This window comes from Botrytis cinerea, chromosome 5 (assembly GCF_000143535.2).
Source record: "Botrytis cinerea B05.10 chromosome 5, complete sequence".
In the NCBI taxonomy this organism is placed as follows: Eukaryota; Fungi; Ascomycota; class Leotiomycetes; order Helotiales; family Sclerotiniaceae; genus Botrytis; species Botrytis cinerea.
In genome coordinates, this window is record NC_037314.1 from 754,278 (window position 1) to 775,188 (window position 20,911).

General features: G+C 42.7%; 8 protein-coding genes across 8 annotated transcripts; 4 read left to right on the forward strand and 4 right to left on the reverse strand.

Annotated features, from left to right (window-relative positions):
• The first annotated feature begins 133 nt into the window (after positions 1 to 133).
• BCIN_05g02040 (hypothetical protein) lies at positions 134 to 1,367 on the forward strand. The gene is made up of 2 exons (XM_024692882.1): positions 134 to 402; positions 464 to 1,367. The coding sequence occupies exons 1-2, from the start codon at positions 363 to 365 to the stop codon at positions 1,192 to 1,194; spliced, it is 771 nt and encodes a 256-aa protein (XP_024548664.1). The 5' UTR covers positions 134 to 362; the 3' UTR covers positions 1,195 to 1,367.
• Positions 1,368 to 1,427: 60 nt separating this feature from the next.
• Bcalo1 lies at positions 1,428 to 3,209 on the reverse strand. Its single transcript, XM_001548209.2, has 4 exons — positions 2,525 to 3,209; positions 2,411 to 2,469; positions 1,913 to 2,348; positions 1,428 to 1,842 (listed from the first exon to the last, which is right to left on the reverse strand). Exons 1-4 carry the CDS (start codon positions 3,012 to 3,014, stop codon positions 1,697 to 1,699), a joined length of 1,131 nt encoding a protein of 376 aa, XP_001548259.1. The 5' UTR covers positions 3,015 to 3,209; the 3' UTR covers positions 1,428 to 1,696.
• A 1,568-nt stretch (positions 3,210 to 4,777) lies between these two features.
• Positions 4,778 to 6,405, forward strand: BCIN_05g02060 (hypothetical protein). Its single transcript, XM_001548211.2, has one exon. The coding sequence runs from the start codon at positions 5,081 to 5,083 to the stop codon at positions 6,029 to 6,031; it is 951 nt and encodes a 316-aa protein (XP_001548261.1). The 5' UTR covers positions 4,778 to 5,080; the 3' UTR covers positions 6,032 to 6,405.
• Positions 6,406 to 6,577: 172 nt separating this feature from the next.
• On the forward strand, positions 6,578 to 7,959 carry BCIN_05g02070 (hypothetical protein). Its single transcript, XM_001548212.2, has 3 exons — positions 6,578 to 7,638; positions 7,686 to 7,776; positions 7,833 to 7,959. Exons 1-3 carry the CDS (start codon positions 7,348 to 7,350, stop codon positions 7,922 to 7,924), a joined length of 474 nt encoding a protein of 157 aa, XP_001548262.2. The 5' UTR covers positions 6,578 to 7,347; the 3' UTR covers positions 7,925 to 7,959.
• Positions 7,960 to 7,988: 29 nt separating this feature from the next.
• BCIN_05g02080 (hypothetical protein) lies at positions 7,989 to 10,373 on the reverse strand. The gene is made up of 3 exons (XM_024692883.1): positions 9,916 to 10,373; positions 9,835 to 9,856; positions 7,989 to 9,635 (listed from the first exon to the last, which is right to left on the reverse strand). The coding sequence occupies exons 1-3, from the start codon at positions 9,988 to 9,990 to the stop codon at positions 8,518 to 8,520; spliced, it is 1,215 nt and encodes a 404-aa protein (XP_024548665.1). The 5' UTR covers positions 9,991 to 10,373; the 3' UTR covers positions 7,989 to 8,517.
• A 172-nt stretch (positions 10,374 to 10,545) lies between these two features.
• On the forward strand, positions 10,546 to 12,380 carry BCIN_05g02090 (hypothetical protein). Its single transcript, XM_001548214.2, has 2 exons — positions 10,546 to 11,263; positions 11,371 to 12,380. The coding sequence occupies exons 1-2, from the start codon at positions 11,101 to 11,103 to the stop codon at positions 12,120 to 12,122; spliced, it is 915 nt and encodes a 304-aa protein (XP_001548264.1). The 5' UTR covers positions 10,546 to 11,100; the 3' UTR covers positions 12,123 to 12,380.
• A 236-nt stretch (positions 12,381 to 12,616) lies between these two features.
• Positions 12,617 to 14,102, reverse strand: BCIN_05g02100 (hypothetical protein). Its single transcript, XM_001548216.2, has one exon. It carries the CDS (start codon positions 13,869 to 13,871, stop codon positions 12,906 to 12,908), a length of 966 nt encoding a protein of 321 aa, XP_001548266.1. The 5' UTR covers positions 13,872 to 14,102; the 3' UTR covers positions 12,617 to 12,905.
• A 2,044-nt stretch (positions 14,103 to 16,146) lies between these two features.
• On the reverse strand, positions 16,147 to 19,263 carry BCIN_05g02110 (hypothetical protein). Its single transcript, XM_001548217.2, has 3 exons — positions 17,890 to 19,263; positions 17,346 to 17,828; positions 16,147 to 17,296 (listed from the first exon to the last, which is right to left on the reverse strand). Exons 1-3 carry the CDS (start codon positions 18,590 to 18,592, stop codon positions 16,425 to 16,427), a joined length of 2,058 nt encoding a protein of 685 aa, XP_001548267.1. The 5' UTR covers positions 18,593 to 19,263; the 3' UTR covers positions 16,147 to 16,424.
• Positions 19,264 to 20,911: the final 1,648 nt, after the last annotated feature.

Consider the following 20,911-nt stretch of genomic DNA (forward strand, 5'->3'; position numbering starts at 1 on the left):
TCGCACGTGTCCCGATTCTGAATGTCCGATTTTGTACGGACTTTACTGGATCCGTTTTTCCAACCCTTCTACGGCTGCACAACTTGTATAGCCATGAGAAGTTCTATTTGTTTTTTCTCTGTATGACTGTAGAGCCTTCTTCTACACTCTATGTTGAATACTACATTTCCATACAATCCTGTTACCTGTAATCCTTGAGCTCAATCGATTCGGAACGCTACTATCGCCGTTCGTTACGATTTTTGGAAATATCGTAACAAACGTTTCTTTGCACAAGATCCACTAGGAATTGTACCTAGACTATTTAATAAATTCAAGGCTTTCTGGTGTGTGACGGACACAGCCGCTTGCCACTACAGAATATGGCTCGTTTTGAAGATGTCGTGTTAAAACTCAGAACATGTATGAAAATTCTGCTTCCGCACAAACTTATACGATGTACATCTGACTTATCATCTAATAGGGGCATTCCCTTCAGAAGAGAACAATGGAAGCGATGAAAAATTGCTCGCTAGCACAACCTCATCATCTGTGGCATCAATAGATGAAGAAGATTCCTCTTCATCCGAAGAAGAGACAAGGAATCAAACTCATCATAGAATCTTTTTCATCTCCAGCATCCTCGCCATCCTCGTCCTGGGAGCTGTGACTCTTACTACTCTTCTTGTAGACAGCCACAGTGGTGTTGTACCAAATACTCCCCCGCCTCCCTCTCAAGGCGGCTCCCAAGTGGTCGCCCACTGCGGTATCTCAGCGCATGAAGCTATGGAGCGAGGCTGCCTATGGGACATCATGTCATTCGGCTGGATTCACCCTCTCTGTTTCGACAAGGAAGAATCCGATCGTTGGGCGGCAAAGTACGGACCATTCGACTGGTACGTTGATGACGGACAGGCAGTAGATGAAAAGGAACAACCTGTCAATGGAACCCTGACGCAGCCGTTGAGTTTGGATGAGATTCCTTTCGCACAATCGGTCTGGACAACTCAAGGGTACCATATCATGCATTGCTTGTATCTGTTAAAGATGGTCCATGTGGCGGCATTGAATAGTGATCCGGTAAGTAATGAGGCTGTGAACCTAGGGCACACGGATCATTGCGTAGGGTTAATTGGAAATACTGATTTGATTGAGTACGATGCAATCACCACACCAGTGCGGTTGCTTTTTGTACAATGTGTTACCCTTCAATGACGAGGAATATAAATTCGGCTGGAAAGTAAATGTATTTAAAAAAAAAATTAGTTCCGAATGAAGTAGAACATCAGCAATGGGGTCAATTTAAAGTTGTTAGTAATCGTTATTCATCAACTTTTAATTAACTACTCAAAATACTTAAAGTAGTAATAAGAATACTTAAGAACTCAAAATAGTGGATAATAGTTAAAACAAAAAAAGTCAAAGTATGAAAATTGTTGTTTAAAGATTGAATCAGTGATGAATTTTTGAAAATTAGGGGTGTTTTATGAGTCTAAATACTCGCTCGCTGGGGGGCGACTTGAAACTCAAACACATCGTAGATCTTGTCATTTGAACCACGGCAGTGTCAATTCATAGAGCCCTGATATTGTAGCGAACCAAACAGTATAATTAGATATTAATAAGTAGTAAAAGAAAGAAAGGGTATCTTCCTTCCCATCTTCCACAACGCCTGAAATTCAATCTCCTCCACGCGAGTAACACCAATACAACCATTCTAAAGTGCAGATCCATTAACCGTAGGTGTCAACTTCTCAGTAAATAAAGTCTTCCCCTTCACCATATTGACCACGAAGCTAGGGAGTTTCATTGATCCCATATGACCTGTGCCAGCCTTTTTGCCAACTGGGACTGCCAGCATATCTATCGTAGGATTAGTATACTAGGATACTTGTGCTAATTTAGAGATAAGGGTAAGGGAGGGACGACTCACTTTTATCTGCGACCTTGTAGCCTAATGGCTCGGAGTTCTTCAATATCAATGCAATGTTCTTCGCGACATGAGTGCTTTGTTTGTCGGTATTCACATATTGTGGACGTTCAACAGCCGACACATCGCCCACGACCCACACATTCTCAGCGCCCTTCAATCTCAAGAACTGATCCACAATTGCAAAACCGGCGGGGTTGAGATATTTCTCTGGAATAAATGAGGAGTTTGGGGTGAGGCCCATGGTTGGAATGTACAAATCAGTAATGATTTTCTCGCCGTTCGATAATGTGATTTCGGTTTTTCCATCAGGTGTCTTTGCTGTGCCGGAAACCTTGGTGGATGTTTTGATCTTGACTTGGAGATTTCCAAGTTGTTTGGTGGCTGTTTTGGAGACACTTGCTGGAGTGCCTTCAAGTACAACGGGACCACTTGCAATCTGAGAATGGGAGTTAGTAACTAGGCTCGAATTGTGTGATTCATCTCCGTTCAACTACTCACCAGAGTGATCTCCTTCGAGGAACCATACGCAAAACCTAACTCGCCAGCCGTTTCGACACCTAATTGGGTATATGAGCATTGAGTTTCGTGGTTGATCATAGACGAAGAACATACCTGTCGCTCCAGCTCCAGCTACATAGATGGAAGATGCATTCTTGACCTTAGCTTGCCATTCGTGTAATAAGTCAAGTGACTCTTGATACGAGCCCTTGCCCTTGAAAGGAGATTCTTCTTTGGGTCTTGAGCCTGTGGCGAGAATAAGAATATCATAATTCAAACTTGATCTCTCACTATCTCGCGAAACAACAACTGTTTTGTTCTCCACATCCAATCCCTCAGCGGTACCGACAACAAATTCGAATTTATCAGCCGTGTATTGCTTGAATCCTGTAGCTATGGATGAGAAAAGTTTCTCATCTGTAATTTCGCCAGGTACAATTGCTCGTGTGGCAGCAATATTCCAATACAGATGGGTGTTTGGTGAAACCAAGGTGATCTTGATGGCGAGTCCAGCTTTGGCTGATTGCTTTAGTATTCTATGGGCTGTACTGACTCCAGCATATGATCCTCCGAGGATGAGAATGTTCTTGGGATGGTTGGCCATTGTCTCGTGACGTGATAGTCTTCTCAATTGGTTTCAAATGGCAGAAAGCAAAAACTAATTTGTATGATGGTAGAAAAGAAGAAAGGAGAAGATGTTCAATATTGAGAGTGCAACCATGGAAGTATTATAATATTGAATAGAATTGATCAGCCAGGATCTGAAACTCTATGCTTTTCTCATATTCACTCTAGGGTCAAAAGAACAGAGCTTTGTAAGTTAGTTTTTGGATTTTGATATATTGAAAATGTCTGTGGACCAGCCGCAGGTGAACAACCAATGAAAAGCCTTAGCGCCGCGGATCCGAGCCCATCGGAGAATTCAGCGCTTTGCATAAAACCACCCTATCTTAAATTAAAGCTCTCTAGCTGACCGCCAATTGTTAAGCATCTTATTAATTTTGAACTTTTGCTTATTTCGGATGAATAATTCGATGATTCATCATCCCATTCCAGATACCATCTGGTCGCCAGGATGTCGGAAATGGGCTGGCTGTCCCTGTTAACAATCTGTAGCTCAACAGGCATTTTCTGCTTATCACAATCCAAAAAGCTTACACAGATAGAGCACTTATTGCAGTGCGCAGGAAGGGAAGTTCACGGCTGTCAAACTCCATCTGAAACGCGATTGCTCGGGTTTGCGATGGAGCGAAGAAACAAACGCGGGACGAGATGCATAATCGTAGCCATGTGTGCTGCTCGCTCGGACGTTCGAAGTTTCAAGCGTCACGTGCTTTGATGTACACGTAGTCGGACGATCTGCATTGAACTTGTCTGTCTAGCTAATGCCGTCCATTTTGTTGATCTAAAGAGAGGGGGGGCTACACCGTATAGCAGATATCCCGCTGTGAGGTAGGAGTCAAGCTACAAGCTAAAGCACGTGCTAAGTGTGTCGCTCACGAACGGATGCATATCATCGCCAGGTGTCCGCTCTGGATTGCTTCGCGAGATAAGATAAGAACTCAAATTTAAATCACTCGCTCTCGAAACTTCAAAAAGAAATATCTGGCCATCTCCGGACAGGAAGTAAGATGGTGGCTCGACTCGAAAGCCTAGCTCAGTAAATCCTAGAAGTCGTTCAACCAATCAATACGAGATAGCCACTACAAGCATATCTGAGTAGTTCTACCTATCTTCGTTTTGCTTTTGTTTCCTCTCAAATGCAGTCAGTACCTTGGAACTGTGGAGTGGCCACCAACTCCTCCAAGATGCTATTTTGGCCCAGTTCTTAAGTCAAGCAAGCTTTCTGCATGTCCATGTCCTGTGCTGCAGATGCTTTAGTTGCTATCTATGTATTGATATATCAGAAATTCTGCCAGTATTGAATACAATTTTGCAACTTGGTCAAGCTGTAGGATAGCCAGAATTTTTGCGGAAAGCTCATGGTGAAGTGGTTGTCAATATTTGGCGACTATGCAATTTCCTGATTCTCCAAATCATGTTGCTTTGCTTCTGCTCTATTCTTCTCTTGCCATTCTGAGGGAGCACGTGGGGGGAATTATTGAGATTCAAATCCAACCCTGATTTATCACTGTCTCCATGATCTTGACTTCCTTTTCGATCTTATCTGAATTGAAATATCTTTTTATCTACTAGGTCACACTGCTTAGTTGGGTTTTATGTTGGCAGTTTCCTTATTCTTCATCACTATGAACTCGAATTGCCCCTTCCTTGACGAGAACAAGGTTTTCGATGTTCGAAAATACAGGCGAAGTTTGAGAATCTTTTGATTTTTGATTTCACTGGAAGTATCAAACAATACTCTTAGAAAAACTTTCAAGATTCGTGGAATGTCATACCCAATCTTCTTCCGCTATCAAACTCTTCCTTCCTCATACTGCTAAGTGGTGAAGAGGTCTACACTCCTTCCTCATGAATTTTTTTCGTAGCACAATGATATATTTAATCCTTCACTCTTTCAAACAAAGCCTCTTTTCAAAACAAACACAATTCTAAAAATCTCATATACATAATCTAAAAACCAATTCCAACATTTTCAACACTCAATTTGGGCATATTTTTACTCAACCAAACATTATTTTTCAAACTTTCTCTCCTTTTTTATCCATCATGGCCAACGAAAACTTCACGGAAAGTTCTTCTCGTTCGACTAACATCATGCGAGACTGTGTCAATCCCAGAACTTCAGATAACACTGAGCAAATTACATTTTCTAACAGATTCCAAAGAGCGGGTCGAGAGTGCAATAGAACAGTCTCAAAATATGGGAAAAATCATCGTGCTAAGGATTTTCGTGGGAAAAGCAACAGACCCTCAAAATTCCGATGGGAATGGGACCTCGAAAGGTCTGCATACAAATCTGAAGAACTGCCAACCTTCGTAGCTTCTCGCACAGATCGTCATTACAAAATCAAGTCCAGAGCAGCCCCAGACCTGCATTGGCAGGCATTCAAGAGAGAAGACCGCGTTCCCTTACCGCCCAATTGGAAAACAAATTATCCTCAGTACACTTGTGAAGCGGGAGCATCACCACGCCACAGAAACTCTTACACTGGAGCATCGTCCAGGCCGCCACGCACATCTTTATTGAATACACAGAATTTGCTGAAGGTCAGACTTCAATCTAAGTGGAAAGGTCACACAATCACGGCCCACCCGTTTGATTGGGAAGAATTCAAGGCGAATGAAAAGGATGGCCACAGAAAGCTCACACGCGCCATCAACTTCGTTAAGTATTGGGATCAATATGTTAAAGATAACCCAGGATATCTTAAGGACATGGATCAAATTTGTGAAAGCTGGTTTGCCTCTCCATGTGCCGGCGATAATCCATACCGCGCGAAGGCTACGGTGGGAGACGCAAGACTACAAGTTTACTCATCTAGGCATCGGCAATTGCAAATGGAGGAAGAGAAGAAAAGGCAGCATATACAGAGAACAAAAGAGAGACAAGAAAAATATGAGAAATTATCAATGGTTGAGGATCAGATTGAAGGACTGACTCTTAGAGTCGGTCGACGTCAGTTTTCCTGCAACACTTCCCCGTCATCGAATCTCTGATAGCCTCCCTCCACAATTGCGCATATTGAAGAAGCATATGGGTACTCGTGATGAAGTCGGGACGGTTCTAAGAATAGACGGAATTGGTACAATTGCATTCATCTGCCGTAGGAAAGCGAGTTAACAAATGGTTCATACATTTGGTGTTTATGTTTTGTTGGATCAGCGTTGAAATATATGATTGCATGGATGGAAACGGCACAGGAGTTGGGCTTTATGTCTTCTAATAGTGACGGTTAGAGAAAGGGTGGCGATTACTATGTTTCATTACCGGAGCATTGTATGTGCCATCGTACTAGTATGTCCTAGCGTGTATGCATACTCCCTCCAGCGTTTGTAACTATTATGAATAGTAAAAAATTCCACATAAAACAATGAATCTGTGCCATTCAATGCCAATGCGTCTTGAATCACCCGCATGTCAAGGATCCTGTGATAACAGCTCGGATGCGACAACTGATGGAAAGCCAATCCCTCACAACTTCACGTAATTTTTATGAAAATTCATACATAGACGGAATTCCGTACTTGCTTATGTGTCCCGTAGATGTGATAGAGACTCTAGATGAGTTTTCATCCCAGAGATCAGAAAGTTATGGAACAGAGAAACATTTTTATATACTAGGCTAGCTAACTTAAGGGGTAGAACACCGAGTTCGCTTGTATGAACTTAAGCTCCACCCAATAGATAATCCATTAGACCTGCTTTCCAAAAAAAAAAAAAAAAAAAAAAAAAAGGAACAAAAGCGTGCGTTGAACATGTATAGCATATACTTATCCTGAGACAACTATGGGCGTAACCATCGTACCGGTAGCAACTCACATTTTCTACGACATTAAAAAATGGAGAGCAATCGTCAAAATCTCCGGGAATGTCACTCCTCACCTCCACATTACCTCGGAAACCACACATGCCAATTTCACATTCCACGCCTTAAACATACATCTTCCAAATCCCCTAGTACTATTACCACAGCAGTACTGTACTAAGTATTGTATCGTTTTGATATCATATCACATCATCAATCAATTACACATTAGTAACCATGCGTTCGACCAATGTTATTTTCGCACTTTTTTCCCTCTCTTCTACGATCTCTGCTCTTGCGGCTCCAAGATCGTCAGCTCTCGATGTGGGATCAAATGTGTTGGAGAAAGATTGCCAATGTTCTGCTATGGGGTCTATGTTACTCCTCCTACATACCTCTAGATAAGGAGGGTTACGCTAATGCATCCAGCCGTCTGCCATAAGGCATCCCATATCAATTGCTGCAATGGATTCTCCTGCGAAATGATGGATAATCCCAACGGAGATTATGGGGTTTGTCGCGCTTCGAATGATCGTAAGAAGGATGAGAAATGCATGTGTCTCCATGTCTGATTCTAACGAAAATCTTGAAATCACTTCCTCGAAGAAAATCGCTACGTCGAAGGAGAAGAAGAATGAATTGATGACTGAAAACTGCGCACCACAAAAACCCACCGGGTGTCCACCTTTTGGATTTAAAAATCCTCTCTTCTCCTCACGCAGTAGTAAGAGTGACAAGAAAAAGGTCCATGCAATAAAGATCAACATGATAGCTGCTGCGGAGGTCAAAGATGCACAGGTATGTCGGAATCTGGTATGTCATATTGCATGACACCCGACGATCAGGAAGAGGAGCACTCTCATCTATACGCATTGAAAGGGATGTTCCATGGGTTTGTTGAGGAAATCGAGAAGAAATACTGTTTACCACAGGGAGGTAAGTGACCCTTATCTTCCTATCTTTGTAAGATGGAAATGCTGATCTGGGAGTAGAATCATGTATGATGCAACATGACAAATGCTGTCATGGATTGATGTGTAATTCTGGAGAATGTATGGCCGGCAATGACGAATTGAAGCTTTGATAAGAAGGGTCTGAGTAGAATGCCAATGATTTTGAATGTGTTGGAGGCTGTTTTGTTGCTTTGTTGGAATAGGAGGAAAATTAGTTTATTTTTGTTTTGAACAGGAAAGATGAAGTAGGGAAATTGATTGATTAATTACAGAACTTTGTGAGCCAAATTTGCGACCTGAAAAATTGGGAAGTAATTTGCGAACCCACTCACAAAGGCTCTTATCAAGTGATTTTTCCTTGCGAAAGGTGCCTAGAGCCCCCTTGTTTATTTGAATTTACAACCGAGTCTGATTATCCTCCACCAAGGGGATAAGGAATCCGTGAATTGCATATTTGCCATAAATCTTGTGGACGATGATGGTTTTATCGACAGTCCCCCTAACCTCAAGATCTCAGTTCGCAAAATACGCAATATTCATCTGGGGCGATGGAAAAGCAATTCCAAAGATTCATGGTAGCCATGAAAATGAATGGTATATACCGCAAATTGCCGTTGTTCATTTCCCATCTCTTGTTTTGGTGTCAAAACTGTTGAACAGCAACTTTCTATGAAGTTAACCGCATCTCCAATCATACAAGTCCCATATTAACCTTGAATAACGATCAAGGAACCCATCCAATTTCTTCAATAGGCCCTCTAATCCACAACCGATGTTCATCATCCAATAAACCCCAAATCTGAGCAATTAAATATTCCGACCAACCTTTCATCCACCAATGTGAATCCAGATACTTCAACAACACGACAAAATATGCATAGATTGTGAGAGCCCCCGCAGTCCTTTGTCGTAGAAGTACTAAATAATGATCGTGTACTCGATACGGCCATATGAACATATCAGTTGGCTCGAAATTATGAAGGTCCCTATTTACGAGAACGACGAAAGACTTTTGGAGCTCATCTATGCTTTGGGTGTATGCTTCTAAATCATGTGGATCGGTCGTTGACTGTGACAGAAATTTGGCTAGATTGATGAGATCTTCGTTTGGAGGAGTAATCTGATCATTCCTCAATCTATCACGTCTTCCTCCAGCCCTAAACATGGGACTTAAGCTTCCATGGTGAGCTAAATCTGGAGCATGGTCTGACAAAGCTCTGGCTCCTCTCAAAAGAGAAACCCAATCCGACACATCATTTTCGCCGACAATCAAAAGATCCAAAGGTTTTCGAGGACGTGCTATCGAGTATACTAAGGTAAGGGAGGTAAATACATATAAGGGAGTACAATTTTCATCGTTGACGTCACTCATCATGGGAATTGCGACAGCCAATGCCTTTTGATGATGAAAAGTAGCTCTCGAGACATAAAGATCTCTTTTCTCTGGCCTGTAATAAGCAATATGAAGGGCCGAAAGTGCCATAAGACCTCGCATCAAAAACTCATGAGAGTATGAAAGTTGCGGAACGTTGACTCGCCATAATGTCGCCAAAGACGGATTCGAAGCCAAAGTCGCGGACGTAGACGTTGCGTAATGATGGAGTAGTTCCATGTCAAGAAGAGTAAAGCTTGGTGCTTGACTGTCGAGCATGGAAATGGAAGGTAATGGCATTTGGTGGGTAGAACTCGATGACCCAGTCGTACTCATAGGGCTAAACGTATTCATGGGAGTGCCGGCGCTATTAAAGCTAGGACTAGGCGACGGGGCCGATGCAGCAGGTGTGACTGCCGCGCTGGTGACCATAATATCGCATTGTACGGAATGCCTGATGCAATTGTTGCCTACGTGATTGTTAGAATTCGAAAGGATCATTCATTATGCGCTTAATATTCAGGATTGCAATCCAACCCTAAGAAATGCTAAGTTTTGACTCCATCTTGAAGATATAATCAATTCAGGCATGATAGTTCAACATGTCTTTAAAGATTCAAGAACGGACTGCAATCCAGACCACTAAACGAAATATCTCGAGTGGCTTACATGACGGCTTATTTTCATCGCACTAAAATAGAGATCATTAACCATGCATTCCCCATACAAAGAAAACATTAGTAGCCTTACCTTAATTTTCCTAGACTTGCAAACGCGACAACCAGTCCGGACTTTTCGATGCGGTTTACGAGATGTTCCTTGCATGATCCAATTTTCACGATATCTTATCTTATCGCGCTTGCAGGACCCGTGGAATAGCCAGAGGGACGAGAGAAGCCCGAAAACGACGATGGAAGAATATTCCGTATACCGAAGCCTTATGAGCCTTTTGTCAGCTATCAGCGGCCCCTATCAGCTACCAGCTACCAGCTATCAGCTATTTTAAGATGCACAATAAAGTTAAGGCTGGAATATCAAGGTAGCCAGTGATTGATAGGCCGAAAGGAAGTTTCCGTGGAGCCAAGATCAGATTCTGCGCGTTGCTGGGCTATGGTTTTGATGGAATGAGGTTGTGAGATTGAAGGCGAAGTCGTATGCGAGAAGTGCGAGAAGTGTACGAGTGCGAGTGCGACGTGCGAGATGCGACCGGCTCAAGCTAGCAAGGAATCTATTAAGCGATCCAATCAGACAATCCTTCTTGGATTCTACTTCCAATCAAATTTCGTATCACGGCGATGCCGGTGATCAGCTTATTGATTGCGAAGATTCCAGACTCGGTGAAGAGAACTGACCAAAACTAAATGTTTGTACTCAATCCACGAAACTGTACTATCAGTCAACGATTCTTTGAAAACATCAGAAGACGCAATGAGCAAACCAAACCAAAACTCAAAGTATCTTTCTCCCAAAAATCACGTTTTTAGCTACTCTTTCCAATCTTGATATGTTCATGCTTTTCACTTGAGGCAGGGAATTGAAGACTTTGCCAAGATGTACTTGCCCACTATCAAGCTCCGCCCTGCTCGCATAGAATGCGAGCCCCTCCGAATGTGGGAATGCGAGAATGCGAGAATGCGAGAAGCGAGGTACGAACACGCGTATGCGCCTCCAATCAAAAGCTTCTTGGTACGATGCTGCACCTTTTCATTTAGTTTACGCTTTTTCCAGAATCACTTATTATACAGCTCTGTTCCTGTATTCACAATGAAGTTTTCTCCTCATCCCATTCCGATCCACAAACCTCTTCCTTTCCTCTAAAGAGACGCAGACCTTTCGAATTCTCGACTTCCGATATTAATCTACTCCCCGTCTCCTGAGCTTCAAATCCGTATTTAAAAATTAGGCGAACGTGATACACTCATCACACCAATCATCATGTCGGCCAATGGAGAAAAATATATGTTATATCATTACAACCCATCGACAGCTGCAGCTTGCGTTTTCGTAGTCCTATTTGCTGTCTCCGCCATTGTCCACACCTTCCAACTCGTCTGGAAACGAACATGGTATTTCATACCCTTCGTCATCGGAGGTATTTGTAAGTTTACCCTTTCCCAAATCTTCACAGCTTCATTTCACACGATCTGAGAACTGTCGACATCCTACATCTTTACATTCCTTAATATATACTAATCAACTCCACAGTTGAATTCATAGGCTACATCGGGCGTCTTATGTCCTCTCGCCAGAACTATGGCGACTGGACACTTGGACCCTACATCATGCAATCGCTACTCATCCTCATCGCCCCCGCCTTTTTCGCAGCATCCATCTACATGGTCCTCGGACGCATCATCGTGCTCACCGACGGCGAAAAACATTCCTTCATTCGCGCTCGCTGGCTCACCAAAATCTTCGTCGCCGGCGATGTTCTTTCCTTCCTGATGCAATCTAGTGGTGGTGGACTTCTCGCTACCGCCAAGACCGCTTCAAGTCAAAGTATGGGAGAAAATATCATCACGGGTGGTCTCGTCGTCCAAGTTGTTTTCTTCGCGTTCTTCATCGTCACGGCCGGTATTTTCCACTTCAGGATTACGAAAGCACAAGGTGGAACACATGCTTCTGCTGTCCCATGGCAACAATACCTCCTCATTCTTTACATCGCCAGTACATTTATCATGATTCGATCGCTTTTCCGTATTGTGGAGTATGTGCAAGGAACTGATGGTGCTCTTTTATCGACGGAAACATACATCTATGTCTTTGATGCCACGCTTATGTTTTTGGTCATGGTAATTTTCAATGTCAGACATCCAAGTGCCATTATCCAAGGAAAGGGTCAGCAATACCAGACTACTCCAGTTTCGACAGGAAGCAGAGAGGGATATCCAATGGATGATAGAAGTCAATCTGCGACCAAGTACCAAGGTCGGGACTATGCGAGAGAATCCGTTTAGATGGTATAGAATGAGATAATGAAGGGAGGATACAAGTAGCATTTCGGTTGGATGGAAAAATGTTACCAGAGAGGTTTCTCAATACTAATGCAATATGCGTGGCACCCCAACTACGGTTGGCATGGGGAGGGGTTTTTTTTCTTACAGCTATTTCTGCAGCAAGGCGTTTCAGCATGGGATCCATAGAGGATGTAAAAATATAGCATGCGACTTACATGGATATTAGAATAAACGAATAATGACAAGATATTCAGAACAATTTGTGGAAGGAGAATCATTGTGAATCCATCGTACCGAGATGTCTTCCATTCTAGGCGAACTTGCACACCTCGTTAAACAAATTCACCCCTTCGTTAAAAGACTTGAAATTCATGGTGCTAGTGTGATCAAGTCTAGATTCTCAACCACATTTCAAATGTTCAATGTACTTGCCACCTTTTTCATGGAGATAGAAACAAGCTGGTAGTCAGCTTTTCCCCTCTAAAAGCACAACTTCCGAATTTATTCATCTGAAAGATGTCCCGGCGGTTAATCAGCCATGGAAAAGCTCAGATGAGATATTGGAAATACGTTAGCACTCAGCACCTTTTGCAGAACTGTATAATCATTACCCCGTTCAATCGCAAAACCTCAGCCAACATCCCCACAATTCTTCATGAGCTCATGATTGTATGGATATCTTTCTATTCTCATATCTTTTCACTTCCACCAATGTTTTCGCTTACCAAAATCTACCCTCTCTCCCCCCAGTCTCTCCCTTAATCATGAAACCACAAATCCCTTTCACTTCCCAAATTCCCTCCCCCAAAACTCCTCAATAAATTCCCCCACCACTCTTTCATGCGTCCTAACCAAACTATGCCCCGCCCCATCCACCTGCATGACCTCTTTCCCCCACCCCAACTCCCCCAGCTCCCTCTTCACAAACTCTGGCGGAAACAGACTATCGGATTCTCCCGCTATCACCAAAATCTTAATCCCGCTCTCGATCAACCTCCTATAACTCTCATGCTGATCAAAAATATTCCCATATCTAAACATGCTAACCACACTAGCTTCATGGCCTTTATGATTTTCTCTCTGCCATTGTTCGACAGGTTCAGATACAAATTCTCCTTGTTGAAATGCTTCTTGCCAGGTTTTTTCCGAGGGGGCGAAACCTTCTAGTTCCTCAATGATATCATGATCACTATGTTCATCTACTATCCATTCTCCATCCTTCTGCAACTTATTCCACCACCCGCTATTCTTCTTCTTCCAAAGTCCTGCTCCCGCCACAATAACCGCGCTCTCCACAACTTGGGGATGCAACGCGGCGAAAGTAGCCAGAATACTCCCGCCCAAACTAAATCCCACTAGATGCGCCTTGTTCCATCCCAAATGCGAGAGGACTTCAAGGATCTGGATCTGCATCAAAGCTGGCGTATGCGCTTCCAAAGGAGTAGAAGAATTTCCATGACCCCAGAGATCATAAGTGACGACATGAGATCCCGAGGCCGTGAGTCGACGAGCAAGAGATCCTATACCAACAGCACATGTTCCAATACCATGGATTATGAGGACTCTTTTGGCATCCGATGAAGCGGAGGGATTAAAATCATAGTAGTGGATTATTCCTCGAGATGAGTGGATATCTTTTCCTGGGGGGAGAATACCGCTGAATTCTTCTTCAAATGCTTTTGCTGACGGGGGTGGAATGTGAGAGAGTCCATTGATGAGAAATGGAGGAGGAAGTGAAAGGTTTGTCATTTTGAATGGGTTGAATAATCAAATAGTGATGAAGTGAAGTGAGCGTGAACGTGTGAGGCCCAAAACAAAAATGGGGGCTTGAACACTAGTGGTGATATCACCTAAAGCAATCCCGTAAGCAAATTTGTCATCGATGCCCCTCTAAAACTTGACAAAAAAATGAAGCAATTTATAATCACAAAACTGTCATGTTTGACTGCGAAATCCAAACCCACAATTAGGATTGTTATCTTATCACTGTGATGGAATATCAAAATTTTGGCATCGAATCGAAACCGCGCAACCACTGTATTAATTCTGATTCAGAGAACTTCTGATCCAACTTCAGAAGTTCTCTGAATCATTCACAGATTATTGAAGAATAATGTTTGGAATGAATAGCGCTTGAAATGGAGTCGTCGAGACTAACTTTTCCCCAACATTTTCTTGTATTTTACCATTCAATAACCATAAACACTCATAAACACTCCATCTCAACACGCAACCATAAAACCCAAGTCAGCCTCTGTACAGTATACTTGTTTCTGCCTTCCAAGGTTTCAAAGCCGGAAATCGAACAACATAGAACGTAGAACGTAGAGAGTAGTTAAAAATACCAATACCACACACAGAACAAACAGTAAACGGACAGAAGAAAAAAGCAACTGGGCAAAAAGGTCACAAAACAAAAGAAGAGCATCTCTCAACTACCCACTACCCAACCCAAGAAACATCAAACACAACATCAGAAAGAGAGCCACACTAACAGCTCTCTACATCTCTCAAAATACCTCTAAAAACGATTGAAATCTCAAGCATACCATACAGCCAAGCGAAAATCGAACTAGATCACAAGCTACACAGAAGAGACAAGACAAGACAAGAAAACAAACCCCCCCCCCCCCCAAAAAAAGAAATCTTCTTAGGAAAAACCCCTCGAACACATTCCAAAGCCATTCGAGACAGTTTAGCTAGCCCCTCCCCCCCAAAGAAAAGACAAGGTAGCTCAAATTAGACCCAGAACCTAAAATAGATATCCCTTTTCGCATCCTACTCGACATATTCAAATCCCGGAGTTCCTAGACACCACCTCACCATCACCATCACCATCGATATCAATATCAATATCGCTCCACCAAACTCCGCCCTTCTTTCTTCGCATCCCTCTCAACATTTCCGCACAAATACCAGATGTGATGCATATATAGTCCCTGTAGTAACAGCTATCCATCCACCCCCCTCCAACCCCCCTCTCTCACCTCGCCAACACCACCAATCATTCATTACCAGAGTAAATAAAAATAACCTTCATCAATAGCCAGTCAGTCAGTCAATCAATCAGTCAATCAGTCAGTCAATCAGTCAGTCAGTCATTCAGCCCCATTCAAAAAAAAAAAAAAAAAAAAAAAAATCAAGCGAACAGCAATGCAGTCTTAGAGAATGTAAATTTAATTTACTTAACTATGTACACACAATATACATACATATACATATATGTATTGGAACCCAGCGCATCATCATGCATTTATACTACTCACACTACAAGTATACCTTACCTTACCTTACCTTCCCTATCAAAAACAAGAATGTTACCACTTACTTACAAACAGTAAACAGTTAGCTGGACGATTCAAATACACCAATATACAAGAAAATCTATCAATCTATCTATATATCTTCCACATCCCTCCCTCCTCCCGCTCCCGCTCCCGCTCCCCCCACCAATAAAAACAGACCCCCCCTCCTACTCTCCTCTACCACCCCCAATTTTCCCCCAAATTTTTTTTAAAAAAAAAACCCCCCCCCCCAAAAAAGTATATTGACCAGACTGGGGCACGATCCCAGGACCTTGTCCGTACATAACAGGTTTGAAGTGTTAAGGACACGTGATAACCAACTACACCATCCGGCCTCGAATTGATGATATTTGTCTCCCAATGTAAGTATATATAATCTCTTTGATTTTTTTTATCTATAGTGGATCAATGCAATACAAGTGGGAATGGATTGATGAATGGATAAATAAGTAGTCTGTTCTGTCTAGTGGGCACGGTGGGGTCGTACCGTAGTATGTGTGGCTCTGACTGCTCTAATCAACTAATTAATAAGTAAGCGATGTGTGTGCGCAACAGTGGTGGAGCGAGATTGAGATGGAGGTGGAGTGCATATGACTGATCCAATAACTATCTAATTATGTGGCTGTCTATCCCTTCGGCATATGGGCTGGTTGCATATCAAACCATATCAAATCATATCATATCCCATTCATTGAATCAAAACGTTAGGAGAAAAAGGTTCGAGAGACAAAAGCAAAAAGCGAAATTGCCTTGTGATATAATTGTTTCATAACTCGTCGAAGTAATTAAAAGAAGTAAAATGGCAATGAAGAAGCCTCTGGTATCTATTATATAAAATTCCCATCTATCCAACATTCATCATCCATCATCCATCATCACGCACCCACGCCCATGCAATTCTCAAACTCGTATCCCAATTATCTTGTCAAGAATTTACTCAACACATCCCTCATATTCTCCATATACAACCCCATAGATCTTTCGAACTACTACTAGCTTAAGCCGAAGTTTTAGTATCACTTTGTCCGTTTTCACCCTCAATTTCGATTCCCGCCTCTTTCTTTTCCCCTTTAGCATTTTGTCTATTGTCCCTTAGAAAATCAATCTCTGCTTTATTTTCAGCCTCCAGTTCACCATTTCTTTCCTTTTCCTTTTCTCTAGCCTTCTCCATCTTATGTATAGCCTCTTTGGTCAGATCCTGCTTAAACATTCTTTCCAAAACATCCTTCTTTCTAGTCCGATGATCTCCAATGCTGATAAGTACACCAGCTGTTATATTGACTGTAATACTACAGCATAGAATAACTGTAGTTAACGCGAATGGTCTAGTCTTATAACTAATTGCCCAGGTACATGTACCAAGAGCTATTTGAAGAAGGGAATGGCAATCCAGAAGAACAACCACAGCGACAAGTAATCTGAGAGGAAAGGCGTGATGTGTATTAGTTTCGTGAGGCTTATAAAAGGTATGAGATCGGTTGAATTTCTTTTGATGATGTTGGAGTTTCTTTTGTTGGGCTGGATTGAGGACTGATACTTCATCTTCGACAATCTGATCTTCTAGATCTTCCGGCAATATCGCTGGTAAATCATTATGATCTTCTAATTTTGGTAGAGACTTTTCTTTGCGGAGTCGCCATGTTAGGTGATGATAATGAGCTATGTATATCATGTGGTAAGTGTCGATGGCCCGAAATGGAGCAAGTCCATCACCCATAATAGCGAAAAGGGCAACAAGAACATTGTCAATAACGTTGATCACGTAGAGACGTCTACTTCCAACATTAACCCAACCAATCAGAAAGAGAACCCATGCCAATCCAAATAAAGTAATGAGAATAGCATATAGGGTAACGAAGAATCCGAGAGCTAAAAATGTCAGTCTAATGTATTCCGTAGATGATTGCAGAAGACTTACGCTTTCTAACATATTGTCCAAATCCTTTCATTGCTCGCTTGAATCCTTCTCTTCTTGAATGTAACAAATGGCGCACATGATCATTAAGTTCTTCTTTATCCTCTGGTGACCAACCATCCAAATTAATGCCTTCCGGGACTACCGCATAATGAGGATGTTCCTCATCTGGATGTGATATGGATTCAGTGAGAGTAAAAGCACCGGTATCTCTGCTTTGAAGTCGAGGCCTTTCTGGACGAGGGAGAGTTTGTCCCAATTCACCATTTGGCCCAGGCTCTTCTATTGTTGGAAGATCCGCCAAGTTTGTTGGACGACGAGAAAGACCATTTGTTTGCTGACGAGCGAGATCATTGGTTGGGCGACGGGCAAGTTCATTTCGGGTGAGGTTATATGTTGGATTACGGTTAAATAGGTTTCCCAGTGATGGAATAAATAAAGAGTTTTGAATATTAGTAAGACTTGTCAATGTAGAAATTTCGGGATCTGGAAAATGGTTAGAGAGATATTCAAGATATTCCTATGTTAATATTGAGGGGAGACAAACCAATTAAATCAAGGAGGTCAACAAGATCAGTGTCGTATTCATCTTGTGAAGTTGGAACCCCTTCACTAAGGGTATGAGAGTGTTGTAGAGGAGGAGGGGCTTCATCTGTCGCGTTATTTCCACCGGTATTAATTGAAGCAAAGATTGGACCTTCTTGCTTTGTTGCAGAAGCCTCTTCAATGGTGGACGGGATATATGAACCGGCTCTAACTCGTGGTGGGCCAGTAGTTGTAGCCGATTGGGAGGTTAACCATGCTGGACGTTGCGGTTCAGAACTACTTCGCCGCCTGTTCGATGTATCAACAGTATTGTCGACCGATGTGAGGTGGTTGTCGACGTGTGGAGTTGAGTTATTGCGGGTCTGCCAATCTCTCCGAGAAGTATCATCATAAGGTTGATTAATCTGCAAATTTCCAGCACGAAGATTGGCCGCCGATGGCAATCGTCTGATTCGAATAGTTGGTCGCCATGCCGGTGGCGGAGGTCGTTGTGGTTGTCCGGTTGTTCCTTGAGAATTCAGGGTGTTTTGTTGTGCTAGCGAATTCGCCGATGTACGTGCTGTCGATGCCCCAATACTTCCTCTTCTGCTGTTCCTTCTTGCACTGTTCCCAGATAATCCGGACGTCGATAAAGTTGGCAATTCTGTTCCCGCTGTTGTTAAGAAGTTTGGATCTTCAATCGCAGATTCCCGCCGCGATTGCATTTTTGCTTATCTTCTGTAAACAAAAGAAACGAGCGTGAAAACACAGAGGTATCCCAGGAGATGTTCGTTCTCTATTTTTCGTATCTCAAGGTCCCCTTGTGTGATTGATGCTAAGAACAAGTCTAAAATCTTGTAAATAGAAGGAATTGAGAAATAGTTTAGGGGACCATCGGAACAATAAGATGCTAAAAAGAGGGAAAGGCAGAAATCTAGAATCCCGAATCTTTTCCTTCTGCCGGATATTTTCCTCTGGACCAGGTGAGCCAAGAAACAAGTTCTGATAATTGAGCTACCAACCCTCGAGCCACGGATTGACCAAACTGCGGTGCTTAAAGTTTGGTGAGTGGCCTGCGATGAATAGAAAATTGGGTCTTGACTTTTAAGATTGAAAATCGCATACAAAATTGCACGGCCGGTACGTCATACGGAGAGAGCGCTTACATCGCAGGATGGTGTTTGGGAAAGTAGGTGGTGAATCAGAGTCTGTGGGGGAGGCAGAGAAGGGATGAAAACATGTAGTGGCGATGATAATAATACAATTGTTCCAGCTTATGCGTTACCCAAAACAGAAGAATGAGTGAGGTCAAAACGTGCTTCAGATCAGATCAGATCAGATCAATTCAATGTCCATGCCAGCCAGCAGTATGTTGTTCTCATCTGTACTCCGGTCCTCGAAGAGTGGGAAAAGGCATTGGAGAATCCACCAGTCGATATCAAAGGCACACAGCTGAATAATTGATAAGCGTATTAAAACAGATACCAATCAAATCCCCATGTCTACCCAGCATTATCTCCGAGTCTCCAATGGGAATCAATTATCACATAATATTGGGAATTTGCGAATGCCGTGCTTCTTAAATCTTGGACCAATTACAATCGGCACCGTGATGGAGACAATGGAGAAGGTAGATGCGAAACGTTGGCAGCATCATGAATTATGCACGATCTCAGATTGATTGATTGAACTTCAAGGGACCACCTGGGCGTTGTTGGACCCTTATGCAAGGCTTAGCAAGGCTGACGGATGCCTTCGTTCTATCTTTCTCGTGACGTGAAGGTACAAAGTACACGGTGAGATGGAGGGATGGTACAGACTGCTTTGGTGGAGTTTATATGGTCCTAAAATTCTGGAATGATTAATAACATTACTCTTCGAGCTCAAAGTACATCATTTGGGATTGCCTTAATTCCAAAATGTTCCCTTCGAGACTGGGTAGAATCATCAGGTGGGTTCCTCTTGGGTCGAGTTTTGTACCGACGTGAGACGAATCACTTTGAAGTACTTTGAAGCGTGTGCTGTGAAATAAGTGTGTGGAAATTTAAAGCACATATGTCCACATAGGTCTTAGAAATATGATTTCTGTAACGTTCATCTCGAAGAACGGAATTGTCTCATCGTGAGGAGATCGAATCGATGAAAACAGCACAGATCGTAATCCCACGGCGTACGCATAAGAGGACAAACATGATCTCATCTGTACCCGATCATCGTGATTTCTCGATCTTGTACGCTCCCGGACACGATAAGAGCGAGACATCTAAGATGCATCTATGAGGCGCAACGGGATTGCCTTTCCATCACCGGGTAGGCGGAAGGATTTGGGACTTATTCGAGAATATCAGCTGGCTGTATGGATTAATGCCTCGTCAACCTCTCGGCGAAGATACTCTTGGAATGAAGAGCATAAGAGTGGAAAAATTCTCCATCCATCCCATAATATATGATCCTGAAGACCCAAATCAAGGCCCTGTTTAAGCCTCGGGGCTGAAAGAGGTGACAGAGGCCCTTCGCCGTGTACGCTCGATAGTCATCTCAAGGAAGATGTGCACCTGTATAGTAGGATAGCAGATGGAAAATGAAGGAGCAAGCTGATTAACAGAAAGGAGAGTAAAGCTAGACATGGCTGCAGCGAGTAGGTGTAGATGTAAGTAGAGAGATAAGTGAAATGACTGAATTCTAGAACCGCTCCATAATTCAACACTCCATAGATTTACCCTTTCTCCACAGTGGGGACACTGATAATTTCCCTCAAGCTATTATTAAGTTCATGATACTAGCACTGGCAGTTATCATGACTGAAAATGGATGGGTCTGCATTGAGGCGGTATCTGAAAGGATCCTCTTTTACTCCATGTCAAGCAGAGAGGAGGAGGTACAAGATCAATCATCCATCACTTTGTCACGGTGCCAATCCTGTAATAATTTCAACCCAGTCATCTTGTCATGAGGAGTATTCACAAATTGTCCTTCCTCTGGCGATGGGTCGATTGAAAACGCATTGCCTCCACCGCTCTCAGACTTCCTCAAATAAAAGACAA

Excerpts from the sequence above, each read along its gene's own strand:
- BCIN_05g02090 (XM_001548214.2), top strand. The coding sequence starts at position 11,101 with ATGTCGGCCAATGGAGAAAAATATATGTTATATCATTACAACCCATCG. Across the intron at positions 11,264-11,370 it reads CTTCGTCATCGGAGGTATTT|TTGAATTCATAGGCTACATC; the intron begins GTAAGTTTACCC and ends TCAACTCCACAG.
- BCIN_05g02060 (XM_001548211.2), top strand. The coding sequence starts at position 5,081 with ATGGCCAACGAAAACTTCACGGAAAGTTCTTCTCGTTCGACTAACATC.
- BCIN_05g02040 (XM_024692882.1), top strand. The coding sequence starts at position 363 with ATGGCTCGTTTTGAAGATGTCGTGTTAAAACTCAGAACAT. Across the intron at positions 403-463 it reads CGTGTTAAAACTCAGAACAT|GGGCATTCCCTTCAGAAGAG; the intron begins GTATGAAAATTC and ends ATCATCTAATAG.
- BCIN_05g02110 (XM_001548217.2), bottom strand. The coding sequence starts at position 18,592 with ATGCAATCGCGGCGGGAATCTGCGATTGAAGATCCAAACTTCTTAACA. Across the intron at positions 17,829-17,889 it reads TGACCTCCTTGATTTAATTG|ATCCCGAAATTTCTACATTG; the intron begins GTTTGTCTCCCC and ends ACCATTTTCCAG. Across the intron at positions 17,297-17,345 it reads TGGACAATATGTTAGAAAGC|CTCTCGGATTCTTCGTTACC; the intron begins GTAAGTCTTCTG and ends TGACATTTTTAG.
- BCIN_05g02100 (XM_001548216.2), bottom strand. The coding sequence starts at position 13,871 with ATGACAAACCTTTCACTTCCTCCTCCATTTCTCATCAATGGACTCTCT.
- BCIN_05g02070 (XM_001548212.2), top strand. The coding sequence starts at position 7,348 with ATGGGGTTTGTCGCGCTTCGAATGATCGTAAGAAGGATGAGAAATGCA. Across the intron at positions 7,639-7,685 it reads CGGAGGTCAAAGATGCACAG|GAAGAGGAGCACTCTCATCT; the intron begins GTATGTCGGAAT and ends CCCGACGATCAG. Across the intron at positions 7,777-7,832 it reads ATACTGTTTACCACAGGGAG|AATCATGTATGATGCAACAT; the intron begins GTAAGTGACCCT and ends ATCTGGGAGTAG.
- Bcalo1 (XM_001548209.2), bottom strand. The coding sequence starts at position 3,014 with ATGGCCAACCATCCCAAGAACATTCTCATCCTCGGAGGATCATATGCT. Across the intron at positions 2,470-2,524 it reads AGCTGGAGCTGGAGCGACAG|GTGTCGAAACGGCTGGCGAG; the intron begins GTATGTTCTTCG and ends ATACCCAATTAG. Across the intron at positions 2,349-2,410 it reads CCTCGAAGGAGATCACTCTG|ATTGCAAGTGGTCCCGTTGT; the intron begins GTGAGTAGTTGA and ends TCCCATTCTCAG.
- BCIN_05g02080 (XM_024692883.1), bottom strand. The coding sequence starts at position 9,990 with ATGCAAGGAACATCTCGTAAACCGCATCGAAAAGTCCGGACTGGTTGT. Across the intron at positions 9,857-9,915 it reads GCAAGTCTAGGAAAATTAAG|TGCGATGAAAATAAGCCGTC; the intron begins GTAAGGCTACTA and ends TCTCTATTTTAG. Across the intron at positions 9,636-9,834 it reads CGATGAAAATAAGCCGTCAT|GCAACAATTGCATCAGGCAT; the intron begins GTAAGCCACTCG and ends ACAATCACGTAG.